The 22,819-nt window shown below is 30.2% G+C and overlaps 1 protein-coding gene across 1 annotated transcript; it reads right to left on the bottom strand.

Moving 5' to 3' along the window:
• Positions 1 to 952: 952 nt before the first annotated feature.
• Positions 953 to 22,251, bottom strand: LOC143234012 (polypeptide N-acetylgalactosaminyltransferase 1-like). The gene is given in 11 exon segments (XM_076471008.1): positions 953 to 4,589; positions 4,896 to 5,036; positions 6,379 to 6,492; positions 8,602 to 8,642; positions 8,645 to 8,735; positions 10,244 to 10,429; positions 12,674 to 12,791; positions 14,001 to 14,210; positions 15,917 to 16,094; positions 17,066 to 17,232; positions 21,239 to 22,251. Coding segments are annotated over 11 exon segments (2,127 nt in total). The 5' UTR covers positions 21,955 to 22,251; the 3' UTR covers positions 953 to 4,424.
• Positions 22,252 to 22,819: the final 568 nt, after the last annotated feature.

Consider the following 22,819-nt stretch of genomic DNA (forward strand, 5'->3'; position numbering starts at 1 on the left):
TTAGTTTTAATATAAATATTCAGATGTTTAATATTTCTGACTTGAAGGTTTTCTTAGTCAAACCTTTGGCAATATTACTGTGTAACAATGTTTCATAATCATAATACAGCTTGTAAGTTTTTGTACGTAGACTTTCAGTCATCATGTCATATACCTGTTTGCCACACAGTATTTTACCTTTTGTGTGCTGTGACTAATTTCATGTACAAAACTGTATGAATGGTATAATATTTGGCTAAGTAGGAAACAGAGAACTCCCTCCCCATGTTCTTTTAGTATCCAAATGAGAATATTTTTCATGTTTTTGGAACAAGTTGAAATAACTATCATACTGTTTATCTGTGGGTCTTATTAAATTTGCTGGATTGTAGATTTCAGGATTCTAGCTTCTTTATGTGTCACGTTCTCCAGCTTAACACTGGTTTCTTAGAATACTTTATCATGCCTGCCTTATGGTGGAAAACACTCAAATTCCCTTTTTCTTTACTGAAATAAAATGTATCGGTAGGTTTGGGTTTTGGAAAATATTCTTGTTGGCTCTTAGAGTAGCTGCTTTAACACAAAACTGTTCCTGTCTCAAGATTTGGTCTCAAAGCTATTACAGAACTGGTTATTTATACAGTTGTCAGTCTCAGTGACATTAATTATAATATCTTATTCCATGGATAAATTACATCATCTAAATTTGCATGAAACATTCTAGACATGCTAAATTCAACTCTGAGTTGCCATGAGCTGTTTCCTGTTTTCCATAAAATCTAAATGTTTTGTTCCTTTTTTGTTTAGCTGTATGTTATTGGTTTGATCATTTATTTGTGACATTTCTGTACAGTGTTACTTTAATGTCTGGATCTGAGCTGTAGCCACATGATTAGTGAAACAAATATAAACATGTCATTTTAATCCACAAACTGAGATTTAATTTTGTTTGATTATTTAACATTTACAAAGATTGAGATATTTCTCATTTATTTCAGGAAAGGATATACAGTATAGAAATATAATAACAAAATAATAAACATAGAAACAAAGTTAAGATTCTTTGTGGAGATTTTTCTCTTATTCATAATAAGTAAAACCTACATTAGAAGTAAACACTATTTTCTATATGATTCCACTTGTATTCTTTCTCATCAAAATTTGTACCATAGGCTGGGGATATATCAAGTAAAGCATATTACAACAAACCATTCAAAATTTTGCTATTAATAACAATCTTAACACATTCACTTGTTTCTGTTAATTATTCTAAAATCATAACTATAATATACAACAGCTGTAAATAGTAATAACAGAACTACTATCACTAAGCAAAAAATTGGGGAGAGAAGGCAGGTATAAAACAATCACTAGAAACCTTAAAACCTAGAAAATTAAAAAAATTTTTTTAAATCTACTAACACTTGATTGTAAGTATTGTAACTTACAATAAATTGCAAAGAAAAACATTAAACAGAACTGCTTTTAAGTGTGGGATACATATATATTTTATCTTCTCAAAACTGCAGTGATTTACTTTTCAAAACCTTTTGTATAGAAGTTGTACCTGAGCCAGTAGAGAACATACTACAGACAATGAAATACATTTAGCTGCCTAATAATGTATTTAAAATTAACATGTAAACACTAAATAAAATATCACTTTACGTAATCTTAAGGAAAAAACAACAACATCCTTTTAAAATAAAAAAATATTAAGTATTGATTTGTGAACGTTCTCTCAATTAGACTGAATTTTGAAATGCATCAAAATTATTAGTACCAGCATCACATTGAAGATAGCATGCACAATACAACTGGATGAAACATTTTAATTTGATATTTTGTAATAAGATACTTTGTAAATACCTTTAAAAATGCTTCATACACTTTTTTGCTTGTCATAATTGATAAAAAATAAATAATTACATGAATATATGCTGTACATAATATTAAGTTACTTGTATCAGAAGCTGCTACAGAAACAGTGAAATATACTGAAGTGTTAATTTATTAGCTAATAATCCTAAAATCAATGTTTGAATTATTCCATTCATCAATATGCTTCAAGAAGAAATGTGCATGGCTTTGTCAAAAGAATACATTAAAATTCTTTTGAGGAAAGTTCCTCAAATTATAGCTTTCAAAGCAGATGCTGTGTGCAGTCCTTATTATGGAAGTTACACAAATTACTTTTTTATGGGGTAAACTTAAAAGAATATGTAAGGCTATCCAATTGATTTGTACCTCTTTAGACACCCCCACCTAAGGTATATGTCTGGTCACATCAAGTAAGAATACTCATATTATTACCACTTAAACTAACCAATTCTGTGGATTAATAGCCTTCATAAGTTGAGATACAACATGGATGAATACCACACTATCCTACCCATTTAATGTTGAAAAGTGTTTTGTAATTAATGAATTTTATATCCACTTTTATCAACTTCCATTTTGAATCTGTAATTTTAGCAGTCGAGTTGGTTATTATGTAAAATGTCTATAATTCAAGTTCAATTCCGCAGGTGGATAAGAAGCATCATAAACTGTAAGCCTTCAACTTTATGATTTATTTACAAATACAGATAACTAATATTTTGTAAGTTGCCACCAAAATAACCTCATGAACTCTAGTACCAACTGAAAGACCTGGTAAGCAGCATTACTATACAAGAAATAAGTGGTTGAAGTGAAGCATGGTGTCTTCTGGGAATATGTACTAACCCAGTACACAGTGGAACATTGTTAACTCTTTGCTGTTTTCTATAGTGGAATACCTAATATGCTTGCTATTTTTGTATTCCCAGAAACTATACTGGCCAACTCAGTATACCACTACCACGTATAAACATACAAGACTCTTGAATTTTCAGTCACCTCTATTATTGTCTTCTGATATATGCTTCTCATATAGCTACAATGTTTTGCCAGTGTGACAAGCATGAGCTGGGCAGTATTCCATGAACTAATGTATAGTTGCTACAATTATAGCATTTTGTTGGGTTGATAAGTTTTTTTTTATCCACCCATGTGATATAAACCATGCACATTTACACAGAGAAAATTCAATAAATGTCAACACATGCAGAAAAAGCAAGAAAACATATTCTCGCTGCTACTGATAACAACTAAGTACGAAATGAAAGTTCAGATGAAAGACAATGAATCCAGCGAATTATCATTAGAAATATGACCTTGAAGAAACCCAAAGTAAGAAACTTAAAATAAAACATTTATGCCTCTAGCTCTCATAGCACATATTTCTTGTTGTAAACTAATGTTTTATTGAGGGTTTTCTTACACTGAATTCAATGGTATGTACTTTGATGAAAATCCTACAAAAAAAAATTAAGTACTTTTGTAACTGATATTAACAACAAATGTAAATGTAGTTACGTAAGACAACAGTTTGAGGATTAGTTTACGAATGTAGTTACGTAACATCAATTTGAGGATCAGTTTACGTCTGCTCATATCAGGAAGTTATTCTCAATTTAACTTTAATCATGCACATGTAAATAGACTTACAAATGCAAAGTTTCAAGGTACTTATCCAAGCACAAATTTATGTTAATATAGAAGAAAACCAAATAAACTGTCATTTATTTAATCTCTTGAAATAAGGAGACATATGCATCCTTTTATTTCTCATTCCAGCCACAAAAGAAGAATTTGTTTCTTTGTGAGAGAATTAGAATTTTATATTGTTTAAATGACTGCATAGTTTTTAAAGATTAAATGTTATTTACATTTATGATATGCACAGCCACTACATAGTTTTATAAAGTAAGATAAGTACACTTTTTTAAATTTTTTTCATTTTATGTAGCATGATAAAAAAAATGCTAAACATCACATTTACATCACTGCACAACTACTGAACAGCTTTATTAATTCTTGACACTATGAATGTTGCACTTTATGTTAAAAGTTAAAAACATCTAATAAAATACTATAAAAAAACTTGTGATAATAAATATTGCATTAAATCACCAAAAAATATTTTGTTCTTTTTGCCGTTGTTCTTGTGTTACAAGTTTGTAAAGATGAATTAAATTTATTAAACATTCACTTTACCAGATAATGGAAGACAAAACGGAAAGGGCACCAGGCAAAATTCTAAGTTAAAAATAACTATATCTGCTTAAATTAAGTTCATAATTTCTACAAAGGTCACTGTAAGAGTGAATATGTTAAAGATGTAGTGTTAATCACCTTAATAAGGGGTTTTCACTCTCAATTTCTTCATAAAAAAAAAGTAGTTCTACCAAGCAAATTATAAATATTTGTACATTACCATCAATGTAGTTGTGAATATAGTTTATATCAGTTTTTTCCATAGTGGTTTAGGCAGTAGATAGATTTGAATAGATACGTTTGTGTATAATCATGGAAAACATACCACTAATATCCGTAGAAACATAGTGCGTATCTGTAACTTATTATGGTTTCTGTTGTTCCACATGAGGATGCATGTTTAAATAGTTCTCAAACCACCAGATTTGCGAGCGAGTTCCCTTACATTCTGTTACATACACATCCTTGGCTGCTTTGCTTCCAGCAACATCCAAGCATTTACCCGTTTCTCTGTGGATGATTGGCCCACCCTAAAAATTGCAACAGTGGCTTACTTTTACCTTTACCCTATGATTTTACTTAAAACACAAATAAACAAAAATCTCAACCAATGAAATAAAATATATTTTTAAAAGGAAACATTTCAGTATTAATAGTTTTTTGTGGTTTCTTTTTTGACACTTATAAAAAAATTTAAATGTTTTTTGACTTCACAGGGATTATTTTTTAAATTAGAAAATACAGTCCAGATAATAGCTTAAATTATATAAAACGTTTTCAGGCTACTGTCTGTGGATGTGTATACACACTAGTAACATTTTTTGAAATAATCTTACCCTCATATGGTGCCACTCTTGGCCTTCACCTCTACCATGACATTTCACCATCATAACTTTCTGGTGTTGAGAAGTTTTGTATAGTACCTCTGCACAGTTTTCTTCTTGCCTAAGCTCATTGCTAACAGAAAGGGAGAACACCTACAAAGCAGAAAGAAGGCTACCATGTGATTATCATTTAATTATAAATTATAATTACAAATGTTTTTGAGAACTGTGTTTGTACTTAAGCCTTCTTATAAAAAAGCAAAGTGGCATTCTCACTACTGATACTTAAGTAAAATAACTTTATGACAAAACAGCTTTCAAATTTGTATTTTATATGAATGTTCTGATGTAATTAAAGGTCATTAAAAAGTATTGTACACCTAAATCAAAATGGAGTATTTTGAGTGAAAATTATTTTCTTAAACTATTTTGTTTGTAAAAAATAAACCTAAAAGCCATAAAAAGTTTGAAGTGACATTCATTGTTTGTAGCCACTTGCAGGAATAGAGTTACTCTTAATAAAACATTATAAAAGTAGCATAGATTGCTATAACTATTTCATACACAAAATGTATCTCCTGAAGCTGGCATTCCAGGACCAATAGTGATCACAAACCTATGATAGAATTCTGTGTTAAAACAGTTTGTTCAGAATAATGAAAAAAATAATTTCAGGAGTACTTGGGATCAAGTTCTCGTTTTTATGGGCCTAATCTCCTGATCTGAACAGAAGTTGAACTTCGACTAAATTAAATAACTATTATTATATTTTATAAAAAAAAAAGTAATAGCTGTACAAAACTTGTCAGCAATATGAGTAACACCTGAGCCATAAAAAAACATTCAATCAAAAAAAAAAGTTATGAAACAAGCCATTAAAAGAAAGTTTGAAGAAATCACTAAAGAACTATTCATGCATACAAATATGTATTTCAACTTTTCCTAACTCCAACTGGTACTGATCAATGTTCATTTTTTTTGGCAAAACTGAGATAAGCACAATGATACAAAGTTGTTGTCAATAAAAATGGGGAATATAAGAGTGATGAAGTTAGGTTTTCAAAGGCTTTCTAGGACTTTTAGAAGTAAAATTTCATTGACAAAATACCATGGCTTTCTATTACTTTCCCTTATAGGAACCCTGAAAATCCTAGTATTATTAGACAAATGAGCAAAAGAATTTTTCCCTCAAAATTCCAAATAAAGTAGAAATTGTTAGGTTTTATTACATTGTTAATCTGGATATGTAATCATGACTAGGGCTACAATGCCAGATTATGCCAAAAATATATTGTCTATCAATGATGCACAGTAGGAAAACATAAACAACAACCAAATAAAGGATCTTGTTTCTCTTTCTACACATACAACATTATTTCTATAAACCCTCATGTATACTACCATTACTATGTAATAGTCATTAATTCATGCATGCTCACTTGTACATACTCTTATTAATTCTAGTTCCAAGATTTTTAAGAAATTATAAGTTTACTTGATTCATTACAACACCCTTTTGACTCTTGCAGTAGTACAGTCCCAGTGGTTCAGATTTATCTTCATCTCGGTTCAAAGTATCTAAACAGAGATGGCTAACAGGGTTACGCACCTACATGTAACATGAAAGGGTAAAAATACGTATCAGATTAGAGATTACCAAAATTCAACAACACAAAATATATTCAAACAGAAAACCTAGAAATTTCATAAATTTTATTTATTAAGTTAGCTCCCTGTCTTGAATTTCCTTTCTAATAAATGTATGTAAAATACAAAATTACAAATGTATGAACCAGTATTCATCACACACACACACACACATGTATAAATATATTGATATCAACAAATGTATTCAGATACACGCATAACGTTTGTTGATATCAATGTATCGGTAGGCTAGTTAGCAAATTTTTACTCGTGAAATTAAAAATGTTTTCATGATTATAAGCACAAATGCATATTGCAAAGAACAGTACTTGTCTAATTATCATGATATGGATTTTATACAGGTAAGCTACTATGTTCCCATTTATACTATGCCTCATAAGAATACAAGAAAACACTTGATTTTTAAGTCTAAAAAAATGACCTGAAAGTTATTTTCATCTCAAAAGAGCAAAATATGTATAAACAAAAATACAACTAGAGGAGCACTCACCAGAGCATATACCTCCCCTGCCACACAATGTTGATTATACTCAGCTCTAAAAAAATATTAAAATGTCTGTATGTCCACCATTATCAATGGAAACAGTTCATTTTTTGGCAGGACAATTTGGAAAAATATTCTACATGTCATCAAGTTTTGGCAAAAATCAATAATTTTTTACTAAGTTGTAAAGCAAAAATAGTGTGAAAAATTTGTCCCCATGTTAACAGATAGGGATGGTTTTGGATATTCATGACTTTGACTCTACAAAAGCTAATCACTTCTTAGTTGGGTCATAATCCAAATGCATACCAACTAACTATTGTCTAAATCCACTTTTGAAAAATCTTAACGACAACCTCACATACGAGGTCTGTTCAAAAAATACGCGGACTGACGTCATAAAACAAAATGTACTTTATTTAGAAGTTACAGGTCTGGGACCCCTTCAAAGTACTCTCCTCCCCAATGCACACACTTATCCTAACGGTGTTTCCACTTGTTGAAACAGTCCTGGTACGCTTCTTTTGTAATGTCCTCCAGCTCCTTCTCGCATTTGCCTTAATCTCAGGAATCATCTCAAATCTTCTTCCTTTCAAGGGTCTTTTGAGTTTGGGGAATAAGAAAAAATTGCAAGAAGCAAGGTCAGGTGAGTAGGGGGGGAGGGGAAGAACAGTGATCGAGTGTTTGGCCAAAAACTCGCGAGTTCTGAGGGCTGAATTTCGCAGCAACGCGGTGCATCTTCAATTTTTCGGTCAAAATCTTGTAACAAGATCCAACTGATATCCCACACTCTTCAGCAAGCTCCCTGACAGTCAGACGTCGATTTGCCCGCACCAGGGTGTTGATTTTGTCGACGCGTGGGTCGTCAGTTGACGTGGAAGGACGTCCAGGATGCTCATCATCTTCAATGGACTGTTGACCATTCTTAAAACGTTCATGCCACTTGAAACATGCCGTATGCTTCATAGCAGCATCACCGTAAGCCCGTGTTAAGCATAGCAAAAGTTTCAGTTGCAGATTTTCCAAGTTTAACACAAAATTTCACAGCAAGTCGTTGCTCCTTCAGGTCATTCATTCTGAAATCCGCCAAACGAAAAAATTGCACTTCACTTAAAACCGCGTAGCTAATACACAAATGAAGATATCTGCAATCGGGAAATGGCATCGTAATCAGCTGATCTGTGCAAACCTAGTGACACCAAGCGGATTCCTCTGGAACCAACTGGAGCCGTGCAATTCAAATAGTCCGCATATTTTTTGAACAGCCCTTGTACAGGGATGAAATAAACTCCACCTACCTTTGATAGTGGAGGTAATAAGCCGAATTTCACACTTAATAGTTACTGGATTTATCCTCTTTCAACAAACTAACTGAACCAGTGTTATCTGATACTGCTTAAATTACTAGTTATAGTATGGATTTTGGTGCCTGATGTAAGCTAACGATTTGTTGTTATAATCTAAAGAATCAAAAATGACACACTGTACAAATTCATCTACTATTTACATGAAAAGTATACACACAAATAATTATAAATGACAACAAGATATGTAGTTAAAACTTACAGTTCCAAATGCAAAAACATTCTGATCAAAAGTGAATTTTTGGGATATATATTCTCCAAATACCACTCAAAATCTTTGCACTGTAACTTATCTCGAAGCTCAAGCCGATCAGTAATATCTCCATAATTAATATGCTGAAAAGGAAGAAAAAAAAAAATATATATATATATATATATATACACACATACATACATACATACACACACACACATAAAAGCATAAAACATGTTTATTATACAAGACATTTACATACATATAAATGTGTTACATATCTTCAGTAAAGCTCATCCAACATAAAAAATTGTGGATTTACATGCTCATTAAGTTTGGGAATTTGTGCTAGATGTTTCATAATTTTAAGGGTATATAATACTAATATATGTGCAGAAAGACAAATCGTAAAAATGTGAGGTGATGACCAATTTGATTAAAAAAAAAACACAATAGCCATCCAGAGGGAGGATAATACTGGTTTTCCCCAATGTAAAATAATACTCCGTACAAAATGGTGTGATAAAACATGTAATTGTTACTTTAAACCTTATATTTATTACATAATTTTTTGCAAGTTATTACAAATGTTACACCATGTTTTTCTGTTATTATGACATTTGAACCACTATTTAGTGACAATTTTTCATGATTTCAAAAGAAGTTTAAAATTTTGCTGCCTGTTTTATCAATAACTTTATTCATAGTTCATATGATTTATACCTTACCACATATAAAGTTCTGGCACATTCAAGTTAGCAACACTTCAAAATTTACATCACTGTTATTGGTAAATTTATTTTTGAAAGATATTGAGAAACTTTTTGGTGTTTACATAACAAACCAAATAAATTACATAAATTCACAAATAAAATGATAATTTGATTGCTTCATATATCTGCATCATTATAAATAACTTATGACTTAAGTTAATGGGGCAACATAAATATTCATGAGATCAAATGTCAAAACATCTAAAAAACTTGTACTAAATCATACTGTCACTACGCATTCAAAGAAAGCTGATGTGACCAATAAGTTAAGACTACAACCTGAACTAGCAGTTTGGCATTAACTTTGAAATTTTAAATGATTTTGAGTTTCTTCTAACTTTGAGACATTTAACATAGTAGTATCTACCTCTGAATTAACAATTTTTGAAAACTGTGAAGCAAAGAGCATTCGAAAGTCCATTTTAATCTAAAAAATACCTTATTTTGGTCATTTGGTAATGTGCAATTAGATTCACAAACCCTTTCTAAAAGGCATTCAGCTATGCTTGTTTGTTTGTTGGATATTATGAAAGTGGCATGAGGACAATCTGCCCTAGCTGTCCCTTCTTCTGAAGTAATGAACTAGAGGGAAGGCAGCTAGACACCACAAACTGCCAAATCTTGGCTAATTTCATCAGACCAAATAGTGAGTTTTGATTATTACTCTTATAATGCATCATCCACAGCTCCAAAGTGTGGAACACGATTTTTTTTGTTTTTTTCTGAAATGGAACCTCAGCTCAATTTTATGGCATGCTGTCCTCAGCTCATATCTTCAGTAATGTGTGGACATCAATCACTTTTAATACAGATTAGTTCTGTGAGTTTTAAGTAAATGGTTAATATTATTACTGTAAGAATATCTTGAATAGTTTTACCCTAAGATCTGGTCTATGCATATAGAAATATTTCTTGTACTCATCCATCCACACTTCAACTGTCCTTACAGTGTTGATTCCATGAGTATCTTTATTCCCAGGGAAAGAGTATGGGTGAAAACTACGAAAGATATGACCAACGTGAGAGCAAGGGATGATTTCCAGAGATCCACCACACATCCATACCTATTTGCATGATAACATAGCCAGTGCTTTAGCCAAAGACTCTTCACTCAAACCTTTATATAATACATATTAATGATAAGTCTATAAGAATTAACATTTACATTTTAGTTTACACAAGTTACTTGTCCTTACTCTTTCAAAACTATTCATGCAAACTAATATAAAGTGAAATAATTTTACTGTGTTTCATTAATCCTGACATCTACAGTAAAAAATATTAAAATCTTCAAAATAAATTTACATGCTCATAAAGTTGAGGAACATATGCTACAGGTTTTATAATATTAAGAGTAGATAACACTAATATATGTGCAGGAAGACAAAATGTGAAATGTGGGCTGATGGTTGACTACTTATAAACAAATGGAGAATTACTCTCCATAATAAATTATGCTCAAAAATAATCATAAAAAAACTAACAAATAATCTAGCAAGAAATCCTGAATAAACCTATTAACAAATTATGCAAAAGCATATGCAAATAATATTTACAAGACAATAAGTTTATTAACAAATAATACAAACTGTAAATATTATGAATTTTGTGTTATGGAGCAAAACACCAACACAGGGCACCTAAAAATAATATGAAACCCACAGTACTGGTACAAACATATGAGAGGGTTGTTCACAAAACACTATACATATTTTAGCAAATAATACAAAATTCTTTAGAAACAAAAAATAATTCTGAAAAAGCTAATGTTATGCTATACATAGTTAATCACACACAATTAAGCCAATATATATTTCATCTGGGTTTTGAGCTCAAGTCTCATTTCATTAAGATGCTAATTTAATAAAAACTAAACAGCCCAACATTTTTGGCAAAAGCAACATCACCAATTTTGACACCAAAAACCTCTTAAACTATCTATATCACTGTTTGGAACCTGCAAGAAGATATCTTTGTACTAACTCCCATATAAGTTGGTTGGCATACACATTAATAGTTAACAAAAACCTCAAATTGTGCTTTCCAAAATGAAAAATTAAGTATGGAAACTGCAGAAAACTATCTTTGTAACAAATACCACGTAAATCAGTCAAAATTAAGCCAAGTAAATTGATCAAACACCCAAAAATTATGCCTTTTTGTGAGCTCTAACCCTTGTAAAAAAAAAAAAAAAGGTTTAAAATGGGCAGATCCTACTTTCTAGATGTCAATATGCTTAAATTTTTATATTTGTTAGTTTTCATCTTGATTCCTGTAAATATCATCCTGAAGGAGCCCAAGATGTACATATTTGGATAGTATAACTTTCAAATCCATAAAATTCTTAAATCAAAACATATAAATGATATTTGGGTGTACTGGACCAAGGTTTAACACCCTACCAAAGTTGAAGTCCATGTGCCAAGAAAGAAATGAAGTAACTGCAATAGATTGAAAAGTGTTTGGAAAAAGAAGAAACAACAGAAAATTATTATGTCTCTCTGTGGAGACATATAAAGCAACTTAACCTGAAATATATTAGATTTATTTAATAATGTATTTTATAAGTTATGTTATTTTATATAACATTATATCCATATTGTAAATATATCAATTTTATATTAAAAAAATTCAATATATAATTTTGTGAAGAAACTTTATACTTTTAGGTCTCAATGAAAGCCATCTAGACCCAAAATATATAAATATGTGTGTGTCAATAATTAAAGTTTTATTCATGAAAAACTTTATTTCAAGAATACTTTAAATGTCTTTAGAAACTAGTCTTCTGTCAACTGAAAACTTTAGAAACTAGTCTTTCATCATCTGAAAAATTTAATATCACTTATCTCTTCTGATTTTATTTTGGGGGAAATTATTTAACATATTTTGTACCAAGAATTATTTTTTTATTCTGTAATTTCATTATCAGATTTTTAGGAATTTTTTAAAAAATATATATAATATGTATAATAAGGTATGTATAATATCACAGCATGTCTAGCAAAGAAATTAATCTTTTTTTTTCTTTAGAATATAATCAACAGGGTAGAGAGAAAACATTCTATACCTCTCATAAGAATTCTTATTTCATGAAAAATAAGGGTCAATATGATTTTTCAGTTTGCTTGAATTTTACTTGTTATATTATTATTATTATTGAGTTTATTCATCAGATATATAGATCTCCACTTCTAAATTAACAGAACAAATCAGTTATCAAAACTTGTCACTGCTTTGGGACATTTTCAATTCTATTTATCAAAAAAAATTGTTTGAATCATTGAATACTGTAACAATTTTCTTACCCTGAAAGCCATTTCTAAATTTTCACCACCCCATATATCCATCCCTTCATCATAGCTCCCAATTTCCCAGAAGTAATTACGATCAATGGCGAAAAGGCCACCTGCCATTGTTGGGCTTCTGTAATTTAAATAAAAAACTATTTGTAAATTTGTTCCTTATTATAATAATTTATAATTGAAAGTCACCAATAAAACATTACACGTTGAGTGCACTAAGTATATTATACACAATATAATAAATGATGGAATATTTCAACCTCAAATATGCTATTCAAATTTCAGTTTCATGACACATTCAAAAATATTTTGAAATTAGCTAGATTTCTTATATATTCCAAAAATGTATTAGCTAGAATACTACTATTAAACACACTTAAAAAGTTGTTAAAATGTTGCAATTAATAATTGTGTAATTGTTACAAAACAGTTACTTTCAACATTCGAGAATTTGTAGAACTGAAAGAAATATTTATGCTTGATAAATAGGTTTTATTATTTGTGACTAATATTATATTGTAATTTTCTAATTGATCTACATATAATGAATTTCAAACAATTTTATTAGTTTACACAACAATTTAGCTCTTTTCAATTCAAAATAGACCCATTATTTGATTTTTCAAATTTTCTCTTGCAAACTTGTGTACATCATAAAATGTATAATTTTATAAAATTATTTAAGATTAATTTGATAAAATTTTAAATGTATGTCTATTAAAACAAATTCTAAATTTCTTTGGGATTATAAACAGATTCTGTTAGAATTTTTTTAATGTCCCCTGCATCTTCTTATATTAAACACATGTATTAAAATGTGATCTCAATGCTATAATATTAAAATTACTAATACACTTTTACATTAATTCATACTTGTGTCAAACACACATTTGTTTCATACAGGAAAGTTTCACATACATACATAACCATACTGGCCAAACTACAGAGCAATCTCAAATATAAAGTGGCTCTATTTTTAGAAACCATGGAAAAGAAAAAAAATGAATGTCATAATGTCCTTTTCTAGGTCCATAAAATCAATATTATTACTGAATATACAGCAGGAGAATCAGAAAGAAATAGCAATGACCTTTAGCATGAATCTGGTGCACATGCATAGATGGATGATATCTAGACATTCAGAAATGAGACAGGCTAGAATAGGGGATGGGGTCTGTGATCAACCATAATTAAAGTGACTATAAATTTTACAGACTAACTATTAATCCAAAACATTGCCTTATAATTGAGTCAGTCTCAAATATGTTTTTACAAAATAATTTATGGTATGTTACTTTTGTTACAAAATGAACAGTTATTTATACAGTACTTTGTTGGAGCTACAACACTTTTTCTCTGTTCTTCTTCCCACTCTGGTATTTCTATCCATGTAAAGTGTCCATTCCATGTGAAACCACCAATCTGAAAATACTCTCCATTGCTTGCAACATACTGTAGAGTTTTGTCATCAATAACATCAATTATTGGACAAACCACTGTTTTTCTGTCTTCTTTTATTCTCTGCAATAATGGCTCTAGCCTGATTGTGAGACAAATAGAAAAACAGTTTAGGAATTTTAGTTCTGAATTACATGAATTCAAGATCCCATTTATGTTGTATGGAAGTTTTGTACATATAGTATCATAATGTTAATATTATTACATTAGTTTTTGATAATTGCTTTCTTTGCCATAATAAGTGTTGTAGCTTTCCTTTATAACTCTTTATTATTATTGAACTTCTTAAGAACTTGTGTTTCCTTTTTAGTTTTTACAAAAGTTTTAAGGTTACTTATTACTTTCTGTGGCAGTTACATAGATTTTTAAGTGTCAAAAGCTAGTTAAAGTGATGGTGTTAGACACACCACACAGTATATTCAGTATACTTTGTTCTACATTTAATTTTATATTATTACAGAAAGTTCAGGTATGTTTTAATTTTCTTAATTATTATTTTTCATCTACACAAACACGAGTTTTTGGTAGTACTATAGAAAAACTAAAACTAAATCTATAAAATATAAACAGTAACATGTATCTCATAAATGCATCACAATTAAATGTCATTCTCTTTTAAAGTAAAAGAGAGGAGATGCTTAATGAGTTTACATTGGTTAAAAACATATTAAGGAGAATTAAGGCAAACAGATATATTACGCAAGGTGATATTTTCCAAGAAATTTTCTTCTACAATAGAAATTCATATCAAGAACTAATGTTTCTGTTTAACCTAAGAAAGGAACTGTATGAATTACAGCTGCATATATCATTAATAATGATGGTATTCAACTGAAGAAAAAGTTCATTATAGCCTTTATAAGTAGAAACATAAGAAAGGTATATTTAATTAGCTATACTAATCGCAAAGCTAACTTGTAGTTTCACTCCAAGTACATAGCTTCCTTTGATTAGAAGTTAATATTAATTATAATAATATGTCTTACATTAGTATATAGTTGATGCTTGCCATAAAATGTTTGTTTGTTTTTGAATTTTGCACAAAACTACTCGAGGGCTATCTATGCTAGCCGTCCCTAATTTAGCAGTGTAAGACTAGAGGGAAGGCAGCTAGTCATCACCACCCACCACCATCTCTTGAGCTACTCTTTTACCAATGAATAGTGGGATTGACTGTCACATTACAATGCCCCCACGGCTGAAAGGGCAAGCATGTTTGGTGCGACCAGGATGCAAACCTGCAACCCTCAGATTACGAGTCGCACGCCTTAACACACTTGGCCATGCCGGGCCCCCATAAAATGTTAACTTATTGAGTAAAATAGTTTAGTTGTATGATGCATGATACCAATTTTTTTAAAAGTGGCAATTTTGTATGTTCTTTGTATAAAATTTTAATACTAATATTATTCTATTATTTCTGTAGTTATTATTTGCATTAAGGAACAAAAAACATCTCACACCTCAGCACTTGTGAAATACATAATTACACAATTTACACAACAATACATAAAATGTAGGATATTCTTTAAAACCTTACAGTCCTCAAAGTTTATTGTGGATTAATGAGCAATAATGTATAAAAAATAAAATACAAATACCCAATTTAAAAAACAGACATCACAATTATGATGTACACTTTTTAAAACAAATCAACACTACAACATGGATGGGTAAATGTTTAATTCCAACAATCTTGAACTAACTGTATCTTATTTAATAAGATACTATTCTATAAAACTTGTAGAAATTATAAAAATCTCAATATTTTCCTTTCCATCCACTTACCACACAAAATTTGTTTCACAATGAGAATCCAGAAATACCAAGACATCCCCAGTAGCAATTTTTGCTCCAGCCAGTCGAGCTCGAATTAGCCCTTCCCGTTTCTTCATGTGTAAGAGTTTTATTTTTGTTCTTGGCAGATTCTTTTTTAAATAGTTTTCCAGCTTTCCTTTCAGATACTCTGATAAGATGGTACAAAATCCACATATAAATATATCTTTTAGCTTAATCCAAATATAACATTCTCACATCACAGCAGAAGCATTTATTCAGCTTTAGATATATAGCTACATATTCCTAGAACTTGAAAAAACATTCTCAGCATGATACAAAATATCAAAGCATGTTTAAGTTCATAATTTCAAGTTTTAAAATAATACTTTCAGTATCAGTACCAAGATAATACCATTTCTTAACTTCTCTCATGTAAGACTAATTATTAACGATTTCATCATTGCCTTCTCTTTTTTCTTACATGAAGGCTTAAGTTCACGGTTAAGTATTTTTAAGCTGGATATAGAGAGAATTCATTCAAAAATACATAAAATAGAACTAGTTTAAATTGGAATAATAAATGTTTAAATAATTTTCTAGTTTTCTATTATACTTTTCTAAATGCTAATATAACTTCCTACTACGAAATTTTCATTTTCATAAAACATATAAAATATTCAGTAAACAGAACAAAAGTATCAACTAGTAGCATTTATTTTACCTATTCTTCAAAACACAATATTAATGAATACAAACACCAGATATAAAGGCTGCAGTTCATCACTAATGGATGATGAAATAGTTACAACAGGAATATACAATTTATTATTTTTATTTTCTACTTCAATGTTAATTGTGTTAACTTTTAAATTCCTTGAAAAAGTTGAATAAATTCACTTTATGAAACACTAAGATCCTTCCAATAATGTATGATTACCAATTATATACACAGTTCAAAATCTCATTGAAAATAAAATACAACAAAAGAACTAATCATTTTGAAATCCTGTATTTGAAGTTTTTGCACAATTTCTTAATATACACACACACACAAACTGAGAAACTGCTAAATAAAAAATGTCAATGCAACTGAAAGATAGAAAGTCATTTACATTTAAACTACAAGGTTTATCTTAAATATCAAAGAGAACAACGTACCAATAGTACTTAAATCATCCACTAAAATTATTTCATGAAGAAGATGTGATGGAGTTCTGTTCACAACACTATGGATTGTTCGTAGAAGACTTGACCACATTTCATTTGTGAAAATTATCACAATACTGGCTGTTGGAAGGTTATTCTCATATTGCACACTTTTGCACCTGAAATTTAAACATTAGAACCAGTTAATACTAATGAACACAGAAAGACACTAACATCAGTACACTTGAATGCTAGCATATTATACAATCACTTCCTTTCATTTACATACACTTAGTTGAACAGAATGCATACCAATACTTGAATAGAACATGTATTCATGTAATATTACCAATAACATTATTATTTTGAGATAATAACACTGCATGTACAGCTTAAACTTGCACCTCACAACAAACAATTTTATGCTAAAACATTACAAATGAATTATTCTTAATAAAACTTGAATGGGCTGAACATCTTCCAGAGATCACTTAGAGATAAATCCTAATATATTAGGAGACTACTTAGAAAGCTTACTAAAGGTCTGTTGACCAAACAGAACAATTAACTGGACAAAGTTTATAAATTATAGCAGGAATGCCTAAACTATGGCCCATAGACATACTTGATTTGGCCTGCAAATTGAAGTTATACAAATCAATTATAAAAATTGCATATTCAAAAATAATGTGCATTGGTTTCCATGTTGTTCTTTCAGTGGTTGGTTATTTTAAATTATTAAGTAAAAATAAGGCAAGTTCAGTCCATGTAATATTAGTGTATGCACTTCACTATCTCAAAAATCCCTATTTATAAGTTGCTGTATTTTATTAGTTCCTTGATTTACAGAACAAGTAAACCGATACTCTAACTAACAAAATAAGTCATGAAAAATATAGCTTACAACAATATGTAATAAAATTTGGGATTAACTATATTAAAATCTTTTGACTTCCTCTTAGCAGCACAATGGTATATGTGTGAACTTACAATGTTAAAAACTAGGTTTCAATACCCTTGGTGAGCAGAGCACAGACAGCTCTTTGTGTAGCTTTGTACTTACAAACAAAATCCTTTGATTATTTATAATTTACTATAGCTATTATACTAAACTCTAAAATAAAACACTCAAAGCCAGTCCTTATTAAATGTTTACTGAAGTTCCCTTAAACTCTTTAATTAAAATTACCTATATCTACCACAACTAAAGGTTCCTAATCTTACCATCTTAACATAAAACACTCAAAGCCAGTCCTTATTAAATGTTTATTGAAGTTCCCTTAAACTTTTTAATTAAAATTACCTATATCTACCACAACTAAAGGTTCCTAATCTTACCATTTTTAAAATTAAATATGAAACAAAGAGGATGCATAGTGCTATTTATTCTCTTAACAGTCTTAAACTTCTCAATACAATCCCTTAATATCTTTATTGTGGAAGTGGATAATTTGAATATCAGTTGTTTCCAGTTGCAGGGTAAACAGGATTTTAGGTTGTATCTACAGAAATCTTGAATACAAATCTAAATAGTTTATAATTTTATTGTATAGTTCATTGATTAGGCCACATATTGAATATTGTGTTCAGCTTTTGGTGCCTCACTTTAGGAAAAACACCAAATTGTTCAAAAGGGTTCAGAAAAGAGATAGAAAAATGACACCTTGGATAGAAAGATTATCATATGAGGACAGGTGAAGATCTTTGATTTTTTTTTCTTTTGAAAAGAATAGCTGAATAGAATATGATTAGATGTTTAATATTGTTAAGGGAATCGACAGTTTTCATGAATCACATTTTTTTCATACTTAGTGATAAGAATGACAAAACTTGGAGACAAAAATACAAGTCATATTCATCTAAGAATTTTATTTTTCTAACAGGGCAGTTGGTCTTTGAAACAGATTCTGTTCAGATTTGAGTGAAAATTCTAAGGTAAGAAGTTTCAGAAAAATATTGTTATTGTTACAAATAGAGTACCAAGACTATTTTAGGAACTTTTCTCTTTATTATTCATATTGATACATATGCATATGAAAGAATGGTTAACAATTAATCTAAATTTGCTGATGATATCAAAGTCTTTGGTGTTCATAGTTATGAGGTGAATGCAGTTGTTTTATGAAAGGATTTACATTATTTAGTGAGTTTGGCAACTAAATGCAAGTGGATTATTGTAATTAAAATTAAAGCATAATTTTAATGAGAATAACCTTAACAGTGTTAAGGAAGAAAAATAACTTGGTGTTTTGGTTGACCAGAGTCCTGTGCCATCTAAGTATTGTGCTGTTGCTAATGACAGTAGGGCAAACAGGATTTTAGGTTGTGTCAACACAAGCACTGAGTATGTCAAAAAAGATTGTATTAGCTCAAATTTGGAGTACCATGTTCAAATTTGGGCTCCTTACCTTGAAAAAAAGACACTGAATGGTTTAAAAGGGTTTACACAAGAACTACAAGAATAACACCTGGGATAGAAAGGTTGTCATAGGAGAAAATATCTTTCAAGTATTTTTATCTTAAAAAAAAAAAGAGTTGAAGGAGATATGATTGAAGCATTTAAGATTGTTGAAGGAATCAATGGTATTGATGCATTGTTTTTTTTCATGCTTGATGTTGAATATGATAGGATTATTAAAGGGCATAAGTATAAATTCTGGTATGGTAGGAGAATTCAACTAAAACTTATTTTTTTTTTAACTGGGTGACTGGTCTTTGGAATGGGTTACCTTCAGATACAGTGGATGTAGTTAATTCAAGAGAGTTTAATGGAGACTGGGTAAATGCCTGTATGAAAAACTGATAGGGTTTTTTTCTTATACTTGGACCAACTTGGTTCTTATTGTCTTTAAATTTTATTTTAAAATGTAAGCTGATTTGAGAGGGAAGGATTGGGCAGCTACTGTAAATTGGAGGAATGTCAATGAAACTCAGAATTTTTTGTTAGTTTAATAAATGTACCATACTATCATCTTTCAAATATTCATATTATAACTGAAATCCTTTATCAAAATGCTTAAATAGAAGAAAAGAGTTTTTAAGAAATGATAAATATTAATGGATAACTGGAATTTTTTAAATCATTCTCTGGTTTCAATTTAGTAAAATAAATATATTAAAAAATAGTTATCATTAAGGTTAAGATAGAATATGAAAGATTATTTACTTTGTTATGAAAAAATTACATGAAAAAGTGTTAAACTGTTTGTTTATTAGTGTTTTTACTGATGAATGGGTGAAAGAAGTTTCCTAGCTCCAGTATATTCTCTAAGTGTAGAACATAGACACAAAAATAATTTTTCATTAAATCTGTTTAAGTTAAAGAAGATATTTTAGAAACAAACAAAAATGTTTTTAAAATGACATCCCTTAGTTAAAGAACTGCAAAGTGGAAAATAAAATGTTAATACTGAGAGCTACAGACTAATGTGTAACTAAAATATACACTTAAGGAAATGAGTCTTGTATAAGGGTTATGGCATGGTGCAAAAAATCAAATATGTTTTGATTCTGTTTATTAAAATTTTAAGATTAAAAAAGCTTATTTTACCTTCTTAAAAGTCTGATGAGGTTTTATTTAAAACACTGTATGCGTGTGTGTGTGAACGATGCACTTGTGTGTAGTTTCACCTCTATTTTACTAAACGCTTTCATCGTGTTGTAAAAAACAGATAGTACTAAAATTATTAATATATGAGAAGTGCTTATAGGTTTTAAGACTTGTTTTCTTTCATAATGCAAAAAAGTTATGGAGAGTTTACTTCAAGTTACAAATGTTCAGAAACTTAGTTTTATAATCAGTGGCATGTTTTTCTTACAGCAAAATCACATTGGGTTATCTGCTGAATCCACCAAGGGGAATCAAATAATCTGTTGTCAAACCTTAAAATTAGTAAAGTAAAAAAAACAAAAAACAACCTATAAAAACTGTCTTCTGCATCCCTTGTCTTTCACACATATTTGAATGCAATTGTTTGGCATTACTGTTAGAGCAATATTCTACTACGTACTATAATGGTAGTGGTACATTCATAAAATCACAGTAAATTGTACACCTATGGTCTATGACTAGTGGCACAAAGATACAAGTACTAGTTTCATGTACCTTAGAAAACATATTTCCACATACTTTACACAATGTAAAAAAGTAAAACACCTAATCATCTTAAAATATTATAAACTTACAATGGATGTCTAGCATCAGGCACACTTCGATTAAGTGAAATTCTATCACTGATGTACACATTAAAAGCTGCTGAACTAAACAATTCATCAGCCAAAATTTGCTCTTTCTCATCAAGAATTACTGGTCTTCCCTCTTCTCCAAGTCCAGGAGTCACTTTCATAATTCCGTCATTAAAAACTATATTTTGAAGTTTATCTCTACGTTTATGTTCCCAGCTAGCTTCATTTTTGTGATCATTTGTCTTACCTGCAGCTGATTTAGTCTTAACGACAAAACTTCTAGTTAAGTTCTGGTCATTTTTGCCACTGTCCTTCGCAAGTTCAGCAGTTAATGGTGGTGGCAGTACATTATTGTGGTTATTCTTCTCATCTTCATTAACATTCAAGTCTGAGCCAGGTCGCTGTATTTGTGCGTTATGATTTTGGTGATCACTAATAAAGTCAGTATAAGAAACATAACTTCCTGACGGGGGTTTCTGTAAACTCTCTAGCTCAAAAGGTTTCTCTTTTTGTATTACTTTCGAACTCTGCTCGTTTGTGCTAAAGTTAATTACTTCCGATATCTTTTTCTGCTTATTCGAGAAAGTATCAGATTCTAAGTTTGTTTTCAACTTTACTTGACTATACCAAAATCCAACGCCTAGAGTGGCAGATGCAATTAAAAGAAGTTTAAAAAGAGTTAAGCGACGACGTCTGTTAAACCACCGTGCAAGCATATTATTCGTATAAAAATGCAAAACTGGATGAACACAAAAAGAAAGATTAAGTCAAAACGCAGAGCTCTCAAGTTATGTCAAGAACGTTTTGTCGCAACTACAACCTTTTCTTAATGTATTAATGTGTGCCATTTTCACCTCATATTACCCCGTACTAGTATTGTAAAATATACAATAAGGTAAACCACATTTCAACTTTTTCATGTTGAGCATAGCCTTTCCTGACATATCCAGGTCACTCAAAAGTCACTCACCTATACACGTGTCAAATGAAACTATTACACTACTGCCCTCTATAGCATACAAAAAAATGAAACAACAAACCAAGTAAATTTCGAAAAAATGTTTTTCTAAAATGTTAAATTACGTCATTGGCCAGAAATACCATGTAATTATACATATAGCAAGTAAATAACAAAAGTACATCAAAAGCTCTGCCAGGTATCATGCAATTTCAGTTCTTGTTCACAGTGCTAATTATGGCACAATTATAAATAAACATGACATGATTTAAAAAAATTGATACTAAACTTACCACAGTATAAATTAAAGTTACCATTTCCCTGATTTTAAAAACAGGAGGCTTTAAGAAGTTGCACAGAAATGTTTGAGAGAAGATTTGGGCACTAATTCAAATAAGATTGAATACTAACGAAGATTTCTTTTGATGGGTGAAGAAGTATTCTCGATTATAATATTTTTTAAGCATGCAGGTCCGGCATGGCCAAGTGGGTTAAGGCGTTCGACTCGTAATGTCAGGGTTGCGGGTTTGAATCCCCGTCGCACCAAACATGCTCGCCCTTTCAGCCGTGGAGGCGTTAAAATGACAGTCAATCCCACTATTTGATGGTATAAGAGTAGCCGA

This window comes from Tachypleus tridentatus, chromosome 12 (genome assembly GCF_004210375.1).
Source record: "Tachypleus tridentatus isolate NWPU-2018 chromosome 12, ASM421037v1, whole genome shotgun sequence".
NCBI lineage: Eukaryota > Metazoa > Arthropoda > Merostomata > Xiphosura > Limulidae > Tachypleus > Tachypleus tridentatus.